The sequence below is a fragment of the Mobula birostris genome, chromosome 13 (genome assembly GCF_030028105.1).
Source record: "Mobula birostris isolate sMobBir1 chromosome 13, sMobBir1.hap1, whole genome shotgun sequence".
Classification (NCBI taxonomy): Eukaryota; Metazoa; Chordata; class Chondrichthyes; order Myliobatiformes; family Myliobatidae; genus Mobula; species Mobula birostris.
The window spans coordinates 77,291,139-77,309,745 of record NC_092382.1 but is presented as its reverse complement, the minus strand read 5'-3'; the positions used below and the strand labels follow the sequence as shown (position 1 = coordinate 77,309,745).

Genomic DNA, 18,607 nt, shown 5'->3' with positions numbered 1-18,607 from the left:
CTCAATTAACCGACCGGCAGCAACCAGTGACAGTTTGAATAATCAGTCCCGTTTCTCACCGTCACCCTGCATCGGGGAATCGATGATTATAAAATCACACCAGGGCCGTGAAGATCGCTGCAGATCCAGGGTCACTGCCGGGATATTTGTCAATTTAACATTATTATATCAGCCAGACTTCCCAATTCACCGTCCTCAGCAAAGTGAAAAAAAGGATTCTCTCCCAGGATGATCCCACCCCGGGAAACTGGAGTCCCAGACTGAGCTCCGGCCGCCGGGCTCTTCCTGTCTCTGTAATTCCCCTGGGTCTCACGTGGGGGAGTGTCAAACCCGCACATACGGCGGAGGAGGCGCCACAAAAAAGGCGGAAATACGTCATGCAGGAACTCTTCTGATGTCACAGAGCGCGAGACTGGAGCCAGTTCCGTTAGAACGGTTGGAAGTTATTCCTGGCGCGCGGCCATTAAAGGTAAGGGTGGGAATTAAAGGGGAGGGCAGGAGTTAATGGGGAGTGCAGGGAATCGGCCAAAATCTCCCTGTCCCACAGGCAGGGATAATTCACATATTCAAATATTCACAGATCCACTCTCAGTCCGAGTCTGGGTTCCTGCAGAGATCTCAATTCCTTCTTCCCAGTCCGACTGAACTGATTCCCGTACAGCCTGAAAAAGATGGAAGAATAAAGATGAAATGAACAAATTACACAACGGTGTCGGTAACAGGGGACCGGAGTTAATGTTTCAACAACACTCACAGACAAATATCACCAGAAAACCCGCAGATCCGCTGATATTTTATCACATTGAACATTATGAGAAACACTCACTCGATCCACTTCATATTCGGGTTTGTCAGTATGAGGCGGCGGAGAGCGGGGACAGATCGGTCTGTGAGCGAGTTTGATATCAGGTTCAGCTCCCTCAATGATGGTTTTGTACTGAGAGCGAAGACAAGATCCTCGGCACCAGAATCTGTGAGACCGACATCCCTCAGCCTGGAGATGAGAGAGAGTGAGGGTGAAGGACAGAGAGAGACAGGAGACGGTACAAATCCCCAGTATTTATCAGTAACACAATTACTAATCACATTAGTATTCAGTGTCAGACATCTGGTGGAAGTAAACACAATCTCCCACAATCTGGTACTTACCACAGTTTCTGTATTTTACACTCCGGGTTCCTCAGAGCCGCAGACACCAGTTTCACTCCTGAATCTCCCAGCTCATTCATCCCAAGGCTAAACACAAAACAGACAAATTGATGAAAAAAATGATTCAAACTGTGGGTCTGAGGGAATTTCTCTCACTCGGATATTTCAGGAAACATTAAACCCTTCAGTAAATCACTGATCGGAGTTCCCATCACTGTCAACGTCCCTCACTGACTAGCTCCAGGGTATTCACCGAATGTCAGTAATGTAGTCTGTCGGTGTGACCCTGTAAACTCCACATATTCTGTCTCATTCCCTGATGGTGAGAAAAGTGTTCCCGATCTGAGGGAGTGGGAAGGAGCAGTGTTAAAATGATGGGAGAAAATCCCACAGTGAGGAAGATCTGTGAATGGGAATGTGTCGATGGGAGATGGTGGAAGAGACCCCAACTGAGGAGAAGGGATAGGAAGACAGAACTTGCAGGTGGAAGGGGGTGAGGAAGAGGGATCCCACAGGAGGAAGGAGAATAGAGAAGAAATATCCCACAAGAAGAAAGCGGATGGGAAAGTGAAATCCACAGGAGGAAGGGGGTGGGGATGAGAGATCCCACAGGAGGAAGGGGGTGGGGATGAGAGACCCGACAGGGGGAAGGGGGTGGGGATGAGAGACCCGACAGGGGGAAGGGGGTGGGGATGAGAGACCCGACAGGGGGAAGGGGGTGGGGATGAGAGACCCGACAGGGGGAAGGGGGTGGGGATGAGAGATCCCACAGGAGGAAGGGGGTGGGGATGAGAGATCCCACAGGAGGAAGGGGGTGGGGATGAGAGACCCCACAGGAGGAAGGGGGTGGGGATGAGAGACCCGACAGGGGGAAGGGGGAGGGGATGAGAGACCCGACAGGGGGAAGGGGTGGGGATGAGAAATCCCACAGGAGGAAGGGGGTGGGGATGAGAGACCCGACAGGAGGAAGGGGGTGGGGATGAGAGACCCGACAGGGGGAAGGGGGAGGGGATGAGAGACCCGACAGGGGGAAGGGGGAGGGGATGAGCGATCCCCAGGGAAGAAGGTGAATGGAGAAGAGAGACGCCTCAGGAGGAAGGCGGATGGGGTAGTGACGACCCTCAGGAGGAAGGGGAACGGGGGAAGAGAGATCCCTCAGGAGGAAGGGGAACGGGGAAGAGAGATCCCTCAGGAGGAAGGGGAACGGGGAAGAGAGATCCCTCAGGAGGAAGGGGAACGGGGAAGAGAGATCCCTCAGGAGGAAGGGGAACGGGGAAGAGAGATCCCTCAGGAGGAAGGGGAACGGGGAAGAGAGATCCCTCAGGAGGAAGGGGAACGGGGAAGAGAGATCCCTCAGGAGGAAGGGGAACGGGGAAGAGAGATCTCACAGGAGAAAGGGGGATGGGAAAGAGAGATCCTACAGAAGGAAGGTCGCTTGGAAGAGAGATCCATCAAGAAGAAAGATGTGGAAGAGAGATCCCTCAAGAGGAAGGGGAACGGGGAAGAGAGATATCTCAGGAGGAAGGGGAACGGGGAAGAGAAATCCCACATTAACAAGGGGAATGGGGAAGAGAGATCCGACAGGAGGATCTGATTCTGAGGTAGATCGCTGGTGAGTGGAATGTCGGAATTAGGGCCCATAATCGGTAGAGAACATGACCAATTGGGGGCGGGGTATTGCACACAGTCACACAGGTGGACTGATGGTGATGGTCACACACGTGGAAGGCCAGCGGGAAGATAATCTTAGAGGTAACTCTCTCCTTCTCACTGAAACAGTCTGGTGAAGGTCTCTTGTCCCTCACCAGGAAGGCGTTGTACAGCTGGGACAGTCCGGTGATAGGCTCCTGTCCCTCACCGGGAACAGGGTGTAAAGTTTTGACAGTCTGCTGACGGTCTTTTGTTCCTCTCTGGGAAATGGGTATGAAGCTCTGAGGCAGAGTAATCCCACAGGAGAAAGGGAGATGTGGTATAGAGACACCACTAGAGGGAGGGGAACAGAGAAGAAAGATGCCACAGAAGGAAGGAAGATGGGAAAGAGATATCCCCACAGGGCGAGGGGGGTGGAGAAGAGAGATTCCATGGGAGAAGAGGAATGGAGAAAAGAGATCCCACAGGAGGAAGGGGAACGGGGAAGAGAGATCCCTCAGGAGGAAAGGGAATGGGGAAGAGAGATCCCATAGGCGGATGAAAAAGAGAGATCCCATAGGTGGAAGGCAGATGGGGAAGCGAGATTCCACAATAGGATGTGATGCAGACGTAGAATGCACGGGAAGGGATGGTCAGAATTGAACCCCACAATTGGAAGAGGTGATGCCCACATGAGTGCTGGGTATCTGGCAGTGAACAAAGTCACACTGTTGCAGTGATCGTGATAGTCACACGCGGGGAGAGGGGTTGGGGAGGATAATCTGAGAGGTATTTCTCTCTCTCTCACTGGGACATTCCTCTGACCCTCTCTTGTACTTCTTCGGGAAGAGGTTGCTCAGATCCGTCACACCTGCTGCAGTCAGTGTTGGTCTGGGTGTCAGTAACTGTGAGAAGGAACATTGTCAATGGACGTGTCACAGGCAGCGAGAAACACGGCCATTCCTGTGATTTACTACCATTAAACCAATGGCCGTTGTTCACTGATCTGATGAAGACTCCAATATCCCCTCGCAAGGAAAAACAGAAACCTCCCCAAGTCCTTGGGGAATTACTGTCCGAACCCCTGACATTTGTCACTATTCTTTAAATCTGATCTGTTTTTATCCAAACCCTTTACGTTGAAACAACACAATGGAACAGTTTCACAGTTCAGAGTCAGAAATAAATCAAGTTACCTCAGCTCCTGGCACTTGTACAGCCCGGGTCCCAGCCGCTGGATTCCTTCACACTGAATGTGGCAGTTCCAAAGGTCGAGGTGTTTTATTGTATCACAGAGTCCGATGACATGAGACAGGACAGCACAGTCAATCGGAGTCAGTGTCATTCCACGGAATGAAAGTGTTTCCACAGATCTCATTGCAGCCTGAACCAGTCCACGATTCTGAGACTCAAACAGGTAGTGCAATGCGTTCAAGAGGCTCCTTTTACCAGTTTCACTCCATGTGTTTCCACTTTGGCGTTTAACCTCCTCCCTCACCCAGTCAATCACACGGCAGGTTGTTTCATGAGGAAATGAACCCAGAAACTCCTCCAGGCCCCGAGCTGTCACGGGCGAGGAGAGACCAGCAATAAAACGGAGAAATACCTCAAATCGCCCATCTGTCGTGCTGTGGGCTTCAGTGAGGAATTTCAGGATTTTCCTGGGACGTAGAGTCAGGAATTTTGCGACTGCAGCTACAAACTCTTGGATGGTGAGGTGTGGGAATGTGTACACCACACACCGGGCAGAATCCTCTCTCTCCAAAAGCTCCATCAAGAACCCGGACAGGAACTGGGAAGGCTGCAGATCATAGTTGATCAAATCTGCATCTGTAAATACTATCTTATTCTTGGACACTCCACTGAAGGCCATCTGACCAACGCTGAGAAACACGTCACGGGGGTTCTCAATCTCACGGCCGTGGTTTTTCAGGATGTTGTAAATATAGTAGGAATACAGCTGGGTGATGGTCTTGGGAACTCGCTGTGGGTCCCTGTCTCTTTGTGTGAAGAAAGGGCCCAGTGCCAGAGCGAGGATCCAGCAGTAGGAGGGGTTGTAGCTCATGGTGTACAGGATCTCGTTCTCCTCCACGTGTTTAAAAACAGCTGCCGCCACTGTCTGTTCTTCAAAATACTTGATGAAATATTCCTTCCGTTCCTCACCAACAAATCCCAGGATTTCAGCCCAGACACTGATTTCTGCCTTTTCCAATAAATGTAACGCAGTGGGGCGGGAGGTCACCAGCACTGAACACCCTGGGAGCAGTTTGTGCTGGATTAAACTGTACACAATATCCGATACTTCACACCACCACTCGGGGTCTGGGCACTGGTGCTTGGGTTCTGTATCTCTCCGACTGTCAGCAAAATCAATTTTGTGTTTGAATTCATCCAAACCATCGAATATAAACAGCAATCCCTCTGGGTTCTTCCAGACCTCTCTCAGGATATTCCCGAAATAAGGATACTGATCCAGAATCAGTTCCCTCAGATTTATTCTAGTGTTAATGGAGTTTAACTCCCGGAATTTGAAACTGAAGACAAACTGGAATTGTTGGTATATTGTCCCTGTGGCCCAGTCATAAACAATCTTTTGTACCATTGTTGTTTTCCCGATCCCTGGGACTCCAGCCACTGTTGCCGAACTTCCAGATTTGCATTTATTCCGGGAAAAGCTGCTCTGGAATAACTGGTCAGTCTGGATTTTTTCCAGCTCTTGGCGGAGATGTTTCTGTCTCCACTCCTCATGGACTCTGCCTCTCGCCAGCAGTTCATGTTCTACCAGTCTCCGCTCTCGAACAGTGGAAATGACCGTGAGCTCAGCGTATCGATCAACCAGCTGGAAAACCTTCACCTTCTCCCTCATCAGGATGGTGTTCACTCTCAGTGCTTCAGTTTGTGCCCGCAGAGTCTCCTTGTGTTTCTGTTGAACATCTTCCATGGGAACAGAGACATAGTCAAAATGTTAAATGGCTCACCTAACAAAGAGCTTTATAATTGCATTTCAAGATTCAGTGTTTGAGATTACAGGAATTCAATGATTCCATGGATATCGGGGCACGAAGTAAAGTTCTGTTCACAGATACCGGAATTGTCAGTGATGGAGTTCCCAGAATTTCACATTTTCTGGTACTATTTGTGAAGGTGAACATTCCCCGGTGTCCTGTTGCAATCCTGACTTCAGTTCCGTGGAACGACATTTCACTACATTTAAAGCGTTGTTTGCTTCATTAACAGACAGAGTTAATGTTGATCTGGTGTGGAAATATGGAGAGCAGGGCACTGTGCATTTTGGCAAAGCTGCACACTGGGGAGTCACAGGTGTCCACTGCTTTTGCATCAAAACAGGAGCAGAATATGTAGGAAATACTCAAGTTCGGCAGCATCTGTACAAAGAATCACTGAGAAGTTTCAGAGCAACATCCCACCAGAATGACAAGAAAAAAAATGGGCAATTTTCAGTTTCAGTGAAGGTGGAGGTGCAGAAAGGTGGAAAGGAATCTCCTTGAATGGGAGAGACCACAAGTGTCTCAGTGATGTGCACCATGCTTCTGAGAGAGGGTGGTGAAGTCTTGGCAACTGCTACTGATGAGTCTGGCACTGGGATGTGAGATGTTGTCTTATGTGGCTTCCGTCTGTCTGGGTTGACCATGGGCGTTGCGCCCCAGCTGACTAGATACGCAAGCCAGGACACTACGCTATGGAGTGCAAGCTCTTAACCATGTAGGAAGCTCCCTCTCTCCATGCACCTGATGAACCCAAAGGAAGAGCAGAGCCTGATACAGCTTGGCACCAGAAGTGTTGCCAGTCTGCATCGAACACAACCTACGTCTGCCTCAGGTGCTCCATCTCCAGCTTCAGGTGTTGCCCTGCGGGTTTACTCCCAAAGTCTTCCGCATGAGGTGCAGAGTTGCAGGGCAGTGGAGTTTTGAGATCAGAGTGTTCTCTCTCCTGGACAATCTGCCAACAATGGCTGACAAGCCCCATCTGCCCAAAGCAACAGGTTCAAAAGCGCCAGTCAACCATTTCTGCCGGGCTTAGTCGCTTTTCCACACATGAAGGCCAGGATCTGGACTTGGTTTTGGGAGGCTATTTGAGTCGCATGCCACTGGGAGCAATAACAGGTTATGGAAGCTTATCCCCACTACCACCCACGGTTGTAACAATTTTAAGGAACCAAGGGGTGCCATAAAATAAGTCGGTAAATTGGTCTATTATTATCACATGGAAGCAGTGTTGCAGTTGTCAAAAATTGCAGTGCAGGCAAACAATAAGTTACAAGGGCAAAGGAGCTGCGCCAGGTTGTTTTAAAACTATGCTGCTAAAATATAGAATTCAACACCTAAAATATAAAATTCTGAGGCACATTTGTACAGTGGGAACCCCTGGTCAAAATTTCTGTTATTGTGAATAGTTAAGTGAGTAGAAGATGAATCGATCTCTAAAAGTCATAAAGTTATAGATGAAACATTACTTTCGACATTTTAAGCAAGATTAGTGTACAATTTTAGAGTGAAAAAAGGAAAGGAGCACGATGCAAAATTTGGGCACCCCAAGAGATTTGAGCTCTCAGATAACTTTTACCAAGGTCTCAGACCTTAGTTAGCTTGTTAGGGCTATGGCTTGTTCACAATCATCGTTAGGAAAGGCCAGGTGATGCAAATTTCAAAGCTTTATAAATACCCTGACTCCTCAAACCTTGTCCCAACAATCAGCAGCCATGGGCTCTAAGCAGCTGCCTAACACACTGAAAATTTAAATAAGTGATGCCCAGAAACCTGGAGAAGGCTATAGCAAAATAGCAAAGCGTTTTCAGGTTGTCGTTTCCTCCGTTCGTAATGTAATTAGGAAATGGCAGATAAAAGGAACTTTGGAGGTCAGGTTGAGGTCTGGAAGACCAAGAAAACTTTCCGAGAGAACTGCACGTAGGATTGCTCTGAAAGGCAAATCAAAACGACCATTTGACTGCAAAAGACCTTCAGAAAGATTTAACAAAGCTCTACTATGCAGCGACACCTGCACAAGTATGACCTTCGTGGAAGAGTCATCAGAAGAAAACCTTACCTGCGTCCGCACCACAAAATTCAGCGTCAGAGGTTAGCACAGAAAGACCTAAAAAAAATATGCATTTTCAAAACAAGTCAAGTCATGTGGACTGATGAAGTTAAAATAGAACTTTTTGGCCGCAAAGAGAAAGGTATGTTTGGAGGAAAAAAAAGGGTGCAGAATTTCATGAAAAGAACACCTCTCCAACTGTCAAGCATGGGGGAGAATCGATCATATATAACCGTATAACAATTACAGCACGGAAACAGGCCATCTCGTCCCTTCTAGTCCGTGCTGAATGCTTACTCTCACCTAGTCTCACCGACCTGCACTCAGCTCATAACCCTCCATTCCTTTCCTGTCCATATACCTATCCAATTTTTCTTTAAATGACAATATCGAACCTGCCTCTACCGCTTCCACTGGAAGCTAGTTCCATACAGCCACCACTCTGAGTAAAGAGGTCCCCCCTCGTTCACCTCTAAGCTTTTGCCCCCTAACTCTCAACTCATGTCCCCTTGTTTGAATCTCCCCTACACTTAATGGAAAAAGCCTATCCACGTCAACTCTATCTATCTCCGTCATAAATTTAAATACCTCTATAAAGCTCCTCCTCAACCTTCTACGCTACAAGGAATAAAGACCTAACTTGTTCAACCTTTCCCTGTAACTCAGGGGCTGAAACACAGGTAACATTCTAGTAAATCTTGCTCTCTATTGTATTGACATCTTTCCTATAATTCGCTGACCAAAACTGTACACAATACTCCAATTTTGGCCTTACCAATGCCTTGTACAATTTTGACGTTACATCCCAACTCCTATACTCAATGCTCTGATACGTAAAGGCCAATTTACCAAAAGCTTTTTTCACCACCCTATCCACGTGAGATTCCACCTTCAGGGAACTATGCACCATTATTCCTAAACCACTCTGTTCTACTGCATTCTTCAATGCCCTACCATTTACCATGCATGTCTTCTTTTGATTAGTTCTACCAAATTGTAGCACCTCACACTTATCAGCATTAATCTCCATCTGAAATTTTTCAGCCCACTCTTCTAACCGGCCGAAATATCTCTGCAAGATTTGAAAACCTGCTTCATTATCCACAACGCCTATCTTCGTATCATCTGCATACTTACTAATCCAATTTACCACCACATCATACACATCATTAATGGATATGACAAACAACATGGGACCCAGTACAGATCCCTGAGGCACACCACTAGACATCGGTTCCAACCTGACAGTTATCCACCACTACTCTCTGGAATCTCCCATCCAGCCACTGTTGAATCCATTTTGCTACTTCAATATTAATACCTAACGATTCAACCTTCCTAACTAACCTTCCGTGTGGAGCCTTGTCAAAGGCCTTACTGAAGTCCAGAAAGACAACATCCACTGCTTTACCCTCGTCAACTTTCCCAGTAACCTCTTCAGAAAATCAGTAAGATTTGTCAAACATGACCTTCCACGCACAAATCAGACCCTGTCTATCCAGATAATTATATATACCATCTCTAAGAATACTTTCCATTAACTTACCACCACTGACGTCAAACTTACAGGCTGATAATTGCTAGGTTTACTCTTAGAACTATTTTTAAACAATGGAACTACATGAGCAATACGCCAATCCTCCGGCACCATCCCCGTTTCTAATGACATTTGAAATGTTACTGTCAGAGCCCTTGCAATTTCTTCACTAACTTCCCTCAAGGTCCTCGGGAATATCCTGTCAGGAACTGGAGACTTATCCACTTTCATATTCCTTAAAAGCACCAGTACTTCCTCTTCTTTAATCATCATAGTTTCCATAACTTCCCTACTTGTTTCCCTTACGTTACACAATTCAATATCCTTCTCCTTAGTGAATACCGAAGAAAAGAAATTGTTCAAATTCTCCCCCATCTCCTTTGGCTCCACACAGCGCTGTCCACTCTGGTTCTCTAAGGGATAAATGTTATCCCTCACTATCCTTTGCCTATTTATATAACTGTAGAAACCCTTTGGATTTATTTTCACCTTACCTGCCAAAGCAACCTCGTATCTTCTTTTAGATTTTCTAATTTCTTTCTTAAGATTCTTTTTACTTTCTTTATATTCTTCAAGCACCTATATTTATTGTCGATATCTCTCTTTTTCCGAACCAAGTTTCCAATAATCCTTGAAAACCATGGCTCTCTCAAACTTTTAGCCTGTCCTTTCTACCTAACAGGAACATAAAGATTCTGTACCCTCAAAATTTCACCTTTAAATCACCTCCATATCTCTATTACATCCTTCCCATAAAACAAATTGTCCCACTAAACTCCTTCTAAATCCTTTCGCATCTCCTCAAAGTTAGCCTTTTTCTAATCAAAAATCTCAAACCTGGGTCCAGACCTATCCTTCTCTATAATTGTATTGAAAGTAATGGCATTGTGATCACTGGACCCGAAGTGCTCCCCAACACATATCTCCGTCACCTGACCCATCTCATTCCCTAACAGGAGATCCAACACTGCTCCCTCTCCAGTTGCTACTTCTATGTATTGCTGCAAACAACTATCCTGCACACATTTAAAAAGCTACAAACCATCCAGACCTTTTACAGCATGGGCTTCCCAGTCTATGTGTGGAAAACTAAAATCTCCCACAATCACAACCTTGTGCTTACTACAAGTATCTGCTATCTCCTTACAGATTTTCTCCTGCAATTCTCGCTCCCTATTAGGTGGTCTATAATACACCCCTCTAAGTGTTACTACACCTTTCCCATTCCTCAATTCCACCCAAATAGCCTCCCTGGACGAGCCCTCTAATCTATCCTGCCAGAGCACCGCTGTAATATTTTCTCTGACAAGCAATGCAATACCATCCCCGCTTGTCACTCCGATTCTATCACAGGAATATTTATCTGCCAATCACACTCCTCCTGCAACCATATTTCACTAATACCTACATCATACTTCCAGGTGTCAATCCATGCTCTAAGTTCATCCACCTTTCTTACAATACTCCTAGCATTAAAATAAATGCATTTAAGAAATTTTTCACCTCTATTGTCTGTTTATCAATAACGATGCAAGCAGCCTTACTATCTTCTTTTTCTTCCTTCTTCCATACATCTGTTCCTACACTCTGGTTCCCCTCCCCCATTGTATCTAGTTTAAATCCACTGGAGCCTCTCTAGTAAACCTACCTGCAAGAATATTTGTTTCCCTCTAGTTCAGACCATCCCGCCGGAACAGGTCCCCACTTCACTGGAAAACTGCCCAATTATCTATAAATCTGAAGACCTCCCTCCTGCACCATGTCTTCAGCCACGTGTTGATCTACGCTATCTTACTATTTCTAAACCCGCCTGCACATGGCATTGGTAGCAATCCTGAGATTGCTATCCTGTAGGTCCTGTCCTTTAACTTGGCGCCTAACTCCCTAAATGCTCCTTTCAGGACCTCCTCATGCTTCCTACTCACGTCATTGGTCCCTACATGGAAAAAAAAAGCTGAAGATGAAAAGAGGATGGCTTCTACAACAGGATAATGATCCTAAACACACCTCAAGATCCACAATGGACTACCTCAAGAGGCGCGAGCTGAAGGTTTTGCCATGGCCCTCACAGTCCCCTGACCCAAACATCATCGAACATCTGTGGATAGACCTCAAAAGAGCAGTGCATGCAAGATGGCCCAAGAATCTTACAGAACCAGAAGACTTTTGCAAGGAAGAATGGGCGAAAATCCCCCAAACAAGAATTGGAAGACTCTTAGCTGACTACAGAAAGCGATTACAAAGAGGGCGTTGCTAAGTACTGGCCATGAAGAGTGCCCAAAATTTTGCTTCGCGCCGTTTTCCTTTTTTGTTATTTTAAAACTGTAAAAGATGGAAATTTTAAAAAAAAGTAATCTTGTTTAAAATATTAAAGAAATGTGTCGTTTTTCACTTTATGTCTTTTGGAAATCAGGTCATCTTTACTCGCTTCGCTATTCACAGTAACAGAAATTTTGTTCCAGGGTGCCCAAACTTTTGCATGCCACTGTATATGAATAGGGTGACAAAGACTTTCGCAGCTACTGGTAAGGGATGGAGACACCGGTTGTCACTTTTAAACGCCAGCACAAAACGTTTCATTGAAACTTGGTTATGACTGACAACATTTTGTCTTTTATTTGCTAGTTTGCACTTTACTCCATGCAATTTAAATGACGTCGTCTGGATGAAAAGTGCTTTATAAGTAAGTTAATATTTTTATTTTTTTTCCAGCTCAAACTAGTAAATCGTGAGCTACGGACATAGTCCGGCACATTCAGTTCTGAATTGATAGGAAATTTTAGACTACTGTCGTTGTGTATACTATTGTGGCTTTCCGTAGATTTACATATGTGGACCTAATTGTTTAATACTATTGTGTAGTACTTTTGGGATGATACCAGTTGTCAATATTACTGTGGGACAATGCGTACCTTGTTCATGTCCCACAGACTTTCAATTTCCTCATTTAATTCAGCATATATCTGGTGTTTTTCATTAAATGATTTCTGTAAGTTATGTCTATTTGGAATCTCTATCTATTAAATAAGCTGTTTTTACTTGTTTATCCTGGAAAATTATATCCGGACAGTTATAATGGATCAATCACAGCATGACAGCAAGACTGTACAAGTGAATCAGGATTGTTTTCATAGTTTTTTTCAGTTTGTATACTAAAGCGAGATTTTTTTGAATGACATTTGCTACTTGTATGTGTGCGCCCACACAGTCGTTTCAATTGATTTAGTAAAATACACCTGTATCTGCAATGTCCGACTTCAGGTCAGTCAGTATCGTGGCAAAAACTATAACATGAAGACAGGAGAACACTCCAAGTAACACTGCAAAAAGGTTTTTGATAATCACTAGTCAGGAGATGGATGCAGGAACATTCCCAAGTCACTGCGTATCCCACGGAGTACAGTTAAGTCACTCATCAAGAAGTGGAAATAACATGGCGGAACTCTAAAATCTATCTAGAGAAGGAAGTCCTCCAAAACTGAGTACCTGTGCAAAAAGGAGACTAGTGAGTGATGCCACCAAGAAACATATGACAACTCTGGAGGAGTTACAAGCTTCAGTGGCTGAGATGGGAGAGACTGTGCATGCAGCAACTGTTGCCTGGGTGCTTCATGAGTCGCAGCTTTATGGGTGATTGGTAAAGAGAAAGACACTGTTGAAAAAAAAAACTCACATGAAATCTCAGATACAGTTTGCTAGAAGGCATGTCGGATACTCTGAAGTCAGCTGGAAGAAGGTGCTAAGGTCTGATGAAACCAAAATTGAGCTTCCTGGCTATTAGACCAAATGCTAGTAGATTTGGCGTAAGCAAAACGTCACACTCCTTCAAAAACACACCATACTTACCGTGAAGCATGTTGGTGGCTGCATCAAGCTGTGGGATTGCTTCACTGCAGCAAGCTCTGGAAAGCTTGTGAAGGTAGGAGGCAAAATACAGGGAAATATTGGAGGAAAACCTGATGTAGGAGAACTGTGACTTGAAAAGAACTGCTCACTCATGATCCCCATGCAATCTGACAGAGCTCGGGCAGTTTTGTAAAAAGAAAGGGGAGGTATTTCACTGTCCAGATGTGCAAAGCTGATCCGCACAGACTAAACGCATTGACTAAATTTTAACTTGAAGTGGACAAATACATATGCAACCAATACTATATATAAATTATTTTAGCTTTACTAATGCAACAGCGAATAATTTCGAATCATCCATGTTTAGGAGAATAAAGATAGAGTTTGTTTGTTTTTTTTCCTGATTTGAGACATGATTTCTGTCCCATTCAGTAAATTAGAGAGCAGGTTTAAAGCTATAGAGAGCAATAGTGGGCTTAGCGAATCGCTCTGGAAAATGCCCAAGTTTGTATTGATAAACATGGTTGTTAATACGGTGATTATGTACGCCAATGCTCCATCAGGTGTTGTAGAAATTTCACAAGTATTGAGTGCTTCTTGTATATTAGAAACTTCTATTAACCATGAATGAGGGACAGAATAAAATGTTTCTTTGTTGATAGTCAATATAACACGAACGATTTCTGCTTTTGCTCCTGGCTACATATAAAATTACATCTATTATCAGTTGTTCTTTAAAATCGTTCATACTCTGACAGCATTCTTTCAGAATGGCTTCACCGGGATGTTGCCTGGATTGGAGAACATGTGCAACAAGGAGAGTTTTGATTAACTTGATTTGTTTACTCTGAAGTTCTGACATGACATGATGTATGATTGAGAGAGACACAGTTTGAGTAGACAGCCTACAGTTTGTTTTTTACCCATGATTGAAGTGCCTATTACCAGAGGGCATTTGGTTAAGCTGCGATAGCATTTACAAAACATGTACGCTGTTTTTTTTTTTCCCCCTCGCAGAGTAGTGGGTGCCTGGAATGCACTGACTGAGGCAATTGTAATTGGTCGGAAGATAGAAAAGTCACCTGGGCTGGAAGATGCAGTGTATCAGGAGACTGCCTGGGGTGTGTGGAGATTCCCATAACATTAGGACCTGAAGTGAAGGCGCCAGCGAACCAACAGCTGGATTAATAAAAAAACATTGTAGAATATTCAGGCTGCAACGAGAGATTCTCTGAATTGTAACCTGAATCCAGAGATCAGCGAAAGATTTATGGTGAATTTTGATTCCCAGTTTCTGCCAAGTCACAGTCTAACATTTGAGATGTGGTTTGAACGGTGCATTTTATCACTCACCTATCAGTTGAGTGGGTAACTCAGATAACCCTCGGGCGATGTACAAGTATTCCTGCAGATCAGGGCCTGTTTAAATCAAAAAGCTTTCATGAAAACAGAACTAATATAACTAAAACTGTTTATTTAAATATGCCTTTGCATTCAGTGTGTGGCTTTAACATACCGAGCTCCTGTATTTCCTTCAGTACTTTGTCCAACTTTGGTAACTCAGTCCTCCATGTCATAAAGGATTCCCACATCGCCCTCCGGACCCGGGAGCCTTTCCCCATCACCAAGCTGAGGAAGAGTGTGGAACTCTCTGTCCGGTTTCCATTCTCTGTCAGTTCAGTGACTTTCTACAAAAAGGAAGTAATGAATATATTGTGGAGCAGAGAGAAAGACATGCAGAATGTGGAGTAAAATATCTGTTCATGGTCCTGGTAGCTTCAAAACATATGCAGTCACATGTCCACTGCCTCATCCTCCCTGGGTTCAGTCATTACAACAGCGAAGCAGTAACTGAAGCAAATTCTAAATAAATACGGTGAATGAATAAACAAGAAACTGAAAACAAATGGAGAGCAGTCATCACGAAGTCATGGCTGAAAGAAGATCATACTTGGGTGCTTATACACAGGCATACATATCGTATCAAAAAGACAGGCAGGGGGGTTGGGTTGACTCTGTTGATTTAAAAAAATCCTTAGAAAGAGGTGACATTAGATTAGACAATGTAAAAGCCTTGTGGGTAGAGTTAAGAAACTGCAAGTATAAAATGACGCTGATGGAAATGATATTAGCCAGGATGTAGGCTACGAATTACAATGGGAGATCGAAAAGGCATGCGGAAAGGTCGACGTTAAAATATTCTTCAGGGATATCAATATGCAGGTGCCTTTTTTCGAAAATAAGGATGGTGCTGAATCCCAAGAAGGGGAATTTGTCAATTGCCTATGAGTTGTTTTTTAAAGCATCTTGTGGTTAAAGCCACTATGGGAAAGGTGGATCCGTATTCTGTGTTGCACATTGAGGAAGATTTGATTAGGGAGCTTAAGGTAAAGGAACCTCAGGAGACAGTGATCACAATATGATAGAGCTCACCCTGAAGTTTGGGAGGAAGAAGGTAAAGTTAGATCTATAAGTATTACAGTCTAATAAAGGGAATTACAGAGACATTAGAGGGGACCTGGCAAATTGGACAAAGAGTCTAGCAGCAATGATGCAGAGCAAGAATAGCTGGAATCTCTGGGAGCATTTCAGGGGTGCAGGATAGATAGTCCTAAAGATGAAGAATTGTTTTAAAGGTAGGATGAGCAAACATGGCTGACAAAGAACTCAGGAAAACCAGCACAAAAGCCAAGAAGGGGGCATAAAACATAGCAAAAATGGTGGAAAACTAGAGGACTGGGATGCTTTTTCAAACCAACAGAAGACAGCTAAAAAGCCTTAAGCAGGCAAAATGTGAAATATGAAAGGAGCTAGATAATAATTCAAAGGAGCTTACCAAAAGGTTCTTCAGATACATAAATAATGAAAGAGAAGCAATAGAGCACACAGTAAACCAGGAAGATATGGCAGTAGCAGGCGGATAAAGAATAGCGTGAGATAACAGGAAGTATTTTACGTCAGCCTTCACTGCAGAAGACATGAGAAATGTGCCAGAAATTTGAGAATGTCTGGGGCAGAAGTGAGTGTAGTTGCAATTATTAAGGAGAAGGTGCTGGGGAAGCTGAAAGCTCTGAAGATAGATGAATTTCATGACCAAGATAGACTACACCCCTTTGCTTCCAAAAGAGGTAGTTTAAGAGATTGTGGAAGTACTAGTAATGATTGTTCAAGAATCACTAGAGTTTGGAATGGTTATGGAGGACTGGAAGATTTTAAATCTCACTCCAGTCTCTTCAAGAAAGGAGGGAGACAGAAGAAAGGGAATTATAGGCTTGTTAACTTGACCGAAGGTTGGAAGATGTTGGGAGTCCACTACTGAGGAGGTTTTGGGGTATTTGGAGGCACATGATAAAATGAGTCAATGTCCATTAAGAAAAATCTTGCCTGACAAATCTGTTGGAATTCCTTCAGGAAATAAAAAGCAGTATCGACAAAGGAGAGTCAGTGCATGCTAATTCCTTGGTTTATCAGACGATTTTTGACTTGGTACCGCACATGAGACGGTTTAACAAGATAAGAGCCCATGGTAAGAGAGGAAAGATGCTAGCATGGATAGAGGAACTATGGTTTCTCCAGGGAAACTTTTGGCTGACTGTCAGGAAGCAAAGAGTGGGAACAAAGAGGTCCTTTTCTTGTTGGATGTTGGCGACTAGTGGTGTTCTGCATGATTTGATTGGGGTATTTTCTTTTCAATTATATGTCAATGATTTTGATGACAGAACTGATGGCTTTATGGCCAATTTTGAAGTCAATATGAAGATACATTGAGGAACAGATACCTGATAACACCTTTACACGGTGCCTCACATGAGGCTGCTTAGCAAGATAGGAGGCCATGGAATTACAGGGAAGTTCCTAGCATGGGGAGAGCATTGGCTGGTCGGTAGAAAACAGAAAGTTGGAATAAAGGGATCCTATTCTAGCTGGCTACCGGTTACCAGTGGAGTTCCACAGGGGTCGGTGTTGCGACCATTACTTTTTAGAATGTATGTCAATGATTTGGACTACGGTATTAAGGGATTTGTGGCTAAATTTTCGGAGTATACAAAGGTAGTTTGAGGAGCGGGTAGTGTTGAGCAAACAGAGCCTGCAGGGAAACTTAGATAGTTTAGGGGAATGGGAAAATAAGTGTTGGTAAGTGCACGGCTATGCACTTTGGTGGAAAAAAATAAATGGCCAGACTATTATTTAGATGGGGAGAGAATTCAAAATGCCGAGACACAAAGAGACTTGGGAGCCCTTGTGCGAGATACCCTAAAGGTTAACCTCTAGGTTGAGTCAGTTGTGAAGGCGGCGAATGTAATGTTGGCATTCATTTCTAGAGGTATGGAATATAAGAGCAGGGATGTGATGTTGATGCTCTATGAGGCACTCATGAGACCACACGGAGTTTTGTGCGCAGTTTTGGGCTCCTTATTTTAGGTATGCTAACATTGGGGAGGGTTCAGAGAAGATCCACAAGAATGATTCCAGGAATGGAAGGTTTACCGTATGAAGACCGTCTGGCAGCTCTTGGGCTGTATTCCCTGGAGTTCAGGAGAATGTGTGGGGAATCTCATAGAAACATTCTGAATGTTATAAGTCCTGAACAGGTTTTATATGGCAAAGTCATTTCCCATGGTAGGGGAATCTAGGACAGGAGGGCACGGCTTCAGGATTGAAGGACTTCCATTTAGAACGGAGATGCGGAGAAATTGCATTAGTGGTAAATCTGTGGAACTTGTTGCCACAAGCGGCTGTGGAGGCAACGTCATTGTGTGTACTTAAGGCAGAGATAGATAGATTTTTGATTAGCCAGGGCATCAAAGGGTATGGGGAAATAGCAGAGGAGTTAGGATTACTGGAAGTATTGGATCCGCCATGATAGAATGGCGCAGCAGACTCGATGGGGTGAATGGCCTACTTCTGCTCCTATATTTCATGGTCTAACAGGAAGCCTTGAGGAAGGACAGTTATCAGAAGGACATAGACTGATTGGAAAAACGGACAAAGCAGTGTCAGGTGGAATATAGTATAGGGAAGTAGATTGGTATGCAATTTTCTAGAAGTAATGAAAATGTTGACTATTTTAGTATCCGGCAGAAAAAGAAGAAATCAGAGTTTCAAAGGATCTTGGGAGACCAAGTGCAGGATACCTTGCAGGTTGAGTTGGAAGGCAAATGCGAGAAGATTTCGAAAGGATTAGACTGCAAGAACACGGGTCTAATGTTGAGACCTTACAAGACTGCACTTGCATATTGTGAGCAATTTTGGTCCCTGATTTTAGAACAGGTGTGATGGCATTCAACAAGGTTCAGAGTAGAATAAAGAGAAGGATCGCTATAAGGAAAGTGTTAATGTATGAAGAATAGTACGTAACTCTGCACCTGTACTCGCTGGAGCTGATGAGAG

At 44.4% G+C, this 18,607-nt stretch overlaps 1 protein-coding gene across 1 annotated transcript in view; it reads right to left on the bottom strand.

Moving 5' to 3' along the window:
• Positions 1-574: 574 nt before the first annotated feature.
• The window catches only part of LOC140208011 (NACHT, LRR and PYD domains-containing protein 3-like), a 33,330-nt gene continuing 15,297 nt past the window's right edge, over positions 575-18,607 (bottom strand). The window contains exons 5-10 of the mRNA XM_072276543.1: positions 14,733-14,904; positions 14,570-14,635; positions 3,975-5,712; positions 1,150-1,236; positions 827-994; positions 575-662 (exon numbers count right to left, since the gene is read on the bottom strand). Coding sequence (XP_072132644.1) covers positions 575-662; positions 827-994; positions 1,150-1,236; positions 3,975-5,712; positions 14,570-14,635; positions 14,733-14,904 — 2,319 coding nt within the window. The remainder of the gene's footprint in view (positions 663-826; positions 995-1,149; positions 1,237-3,974; positions 5,713-14,569; positions 14,636-14,732; positions 14,905-18,607) is intronic.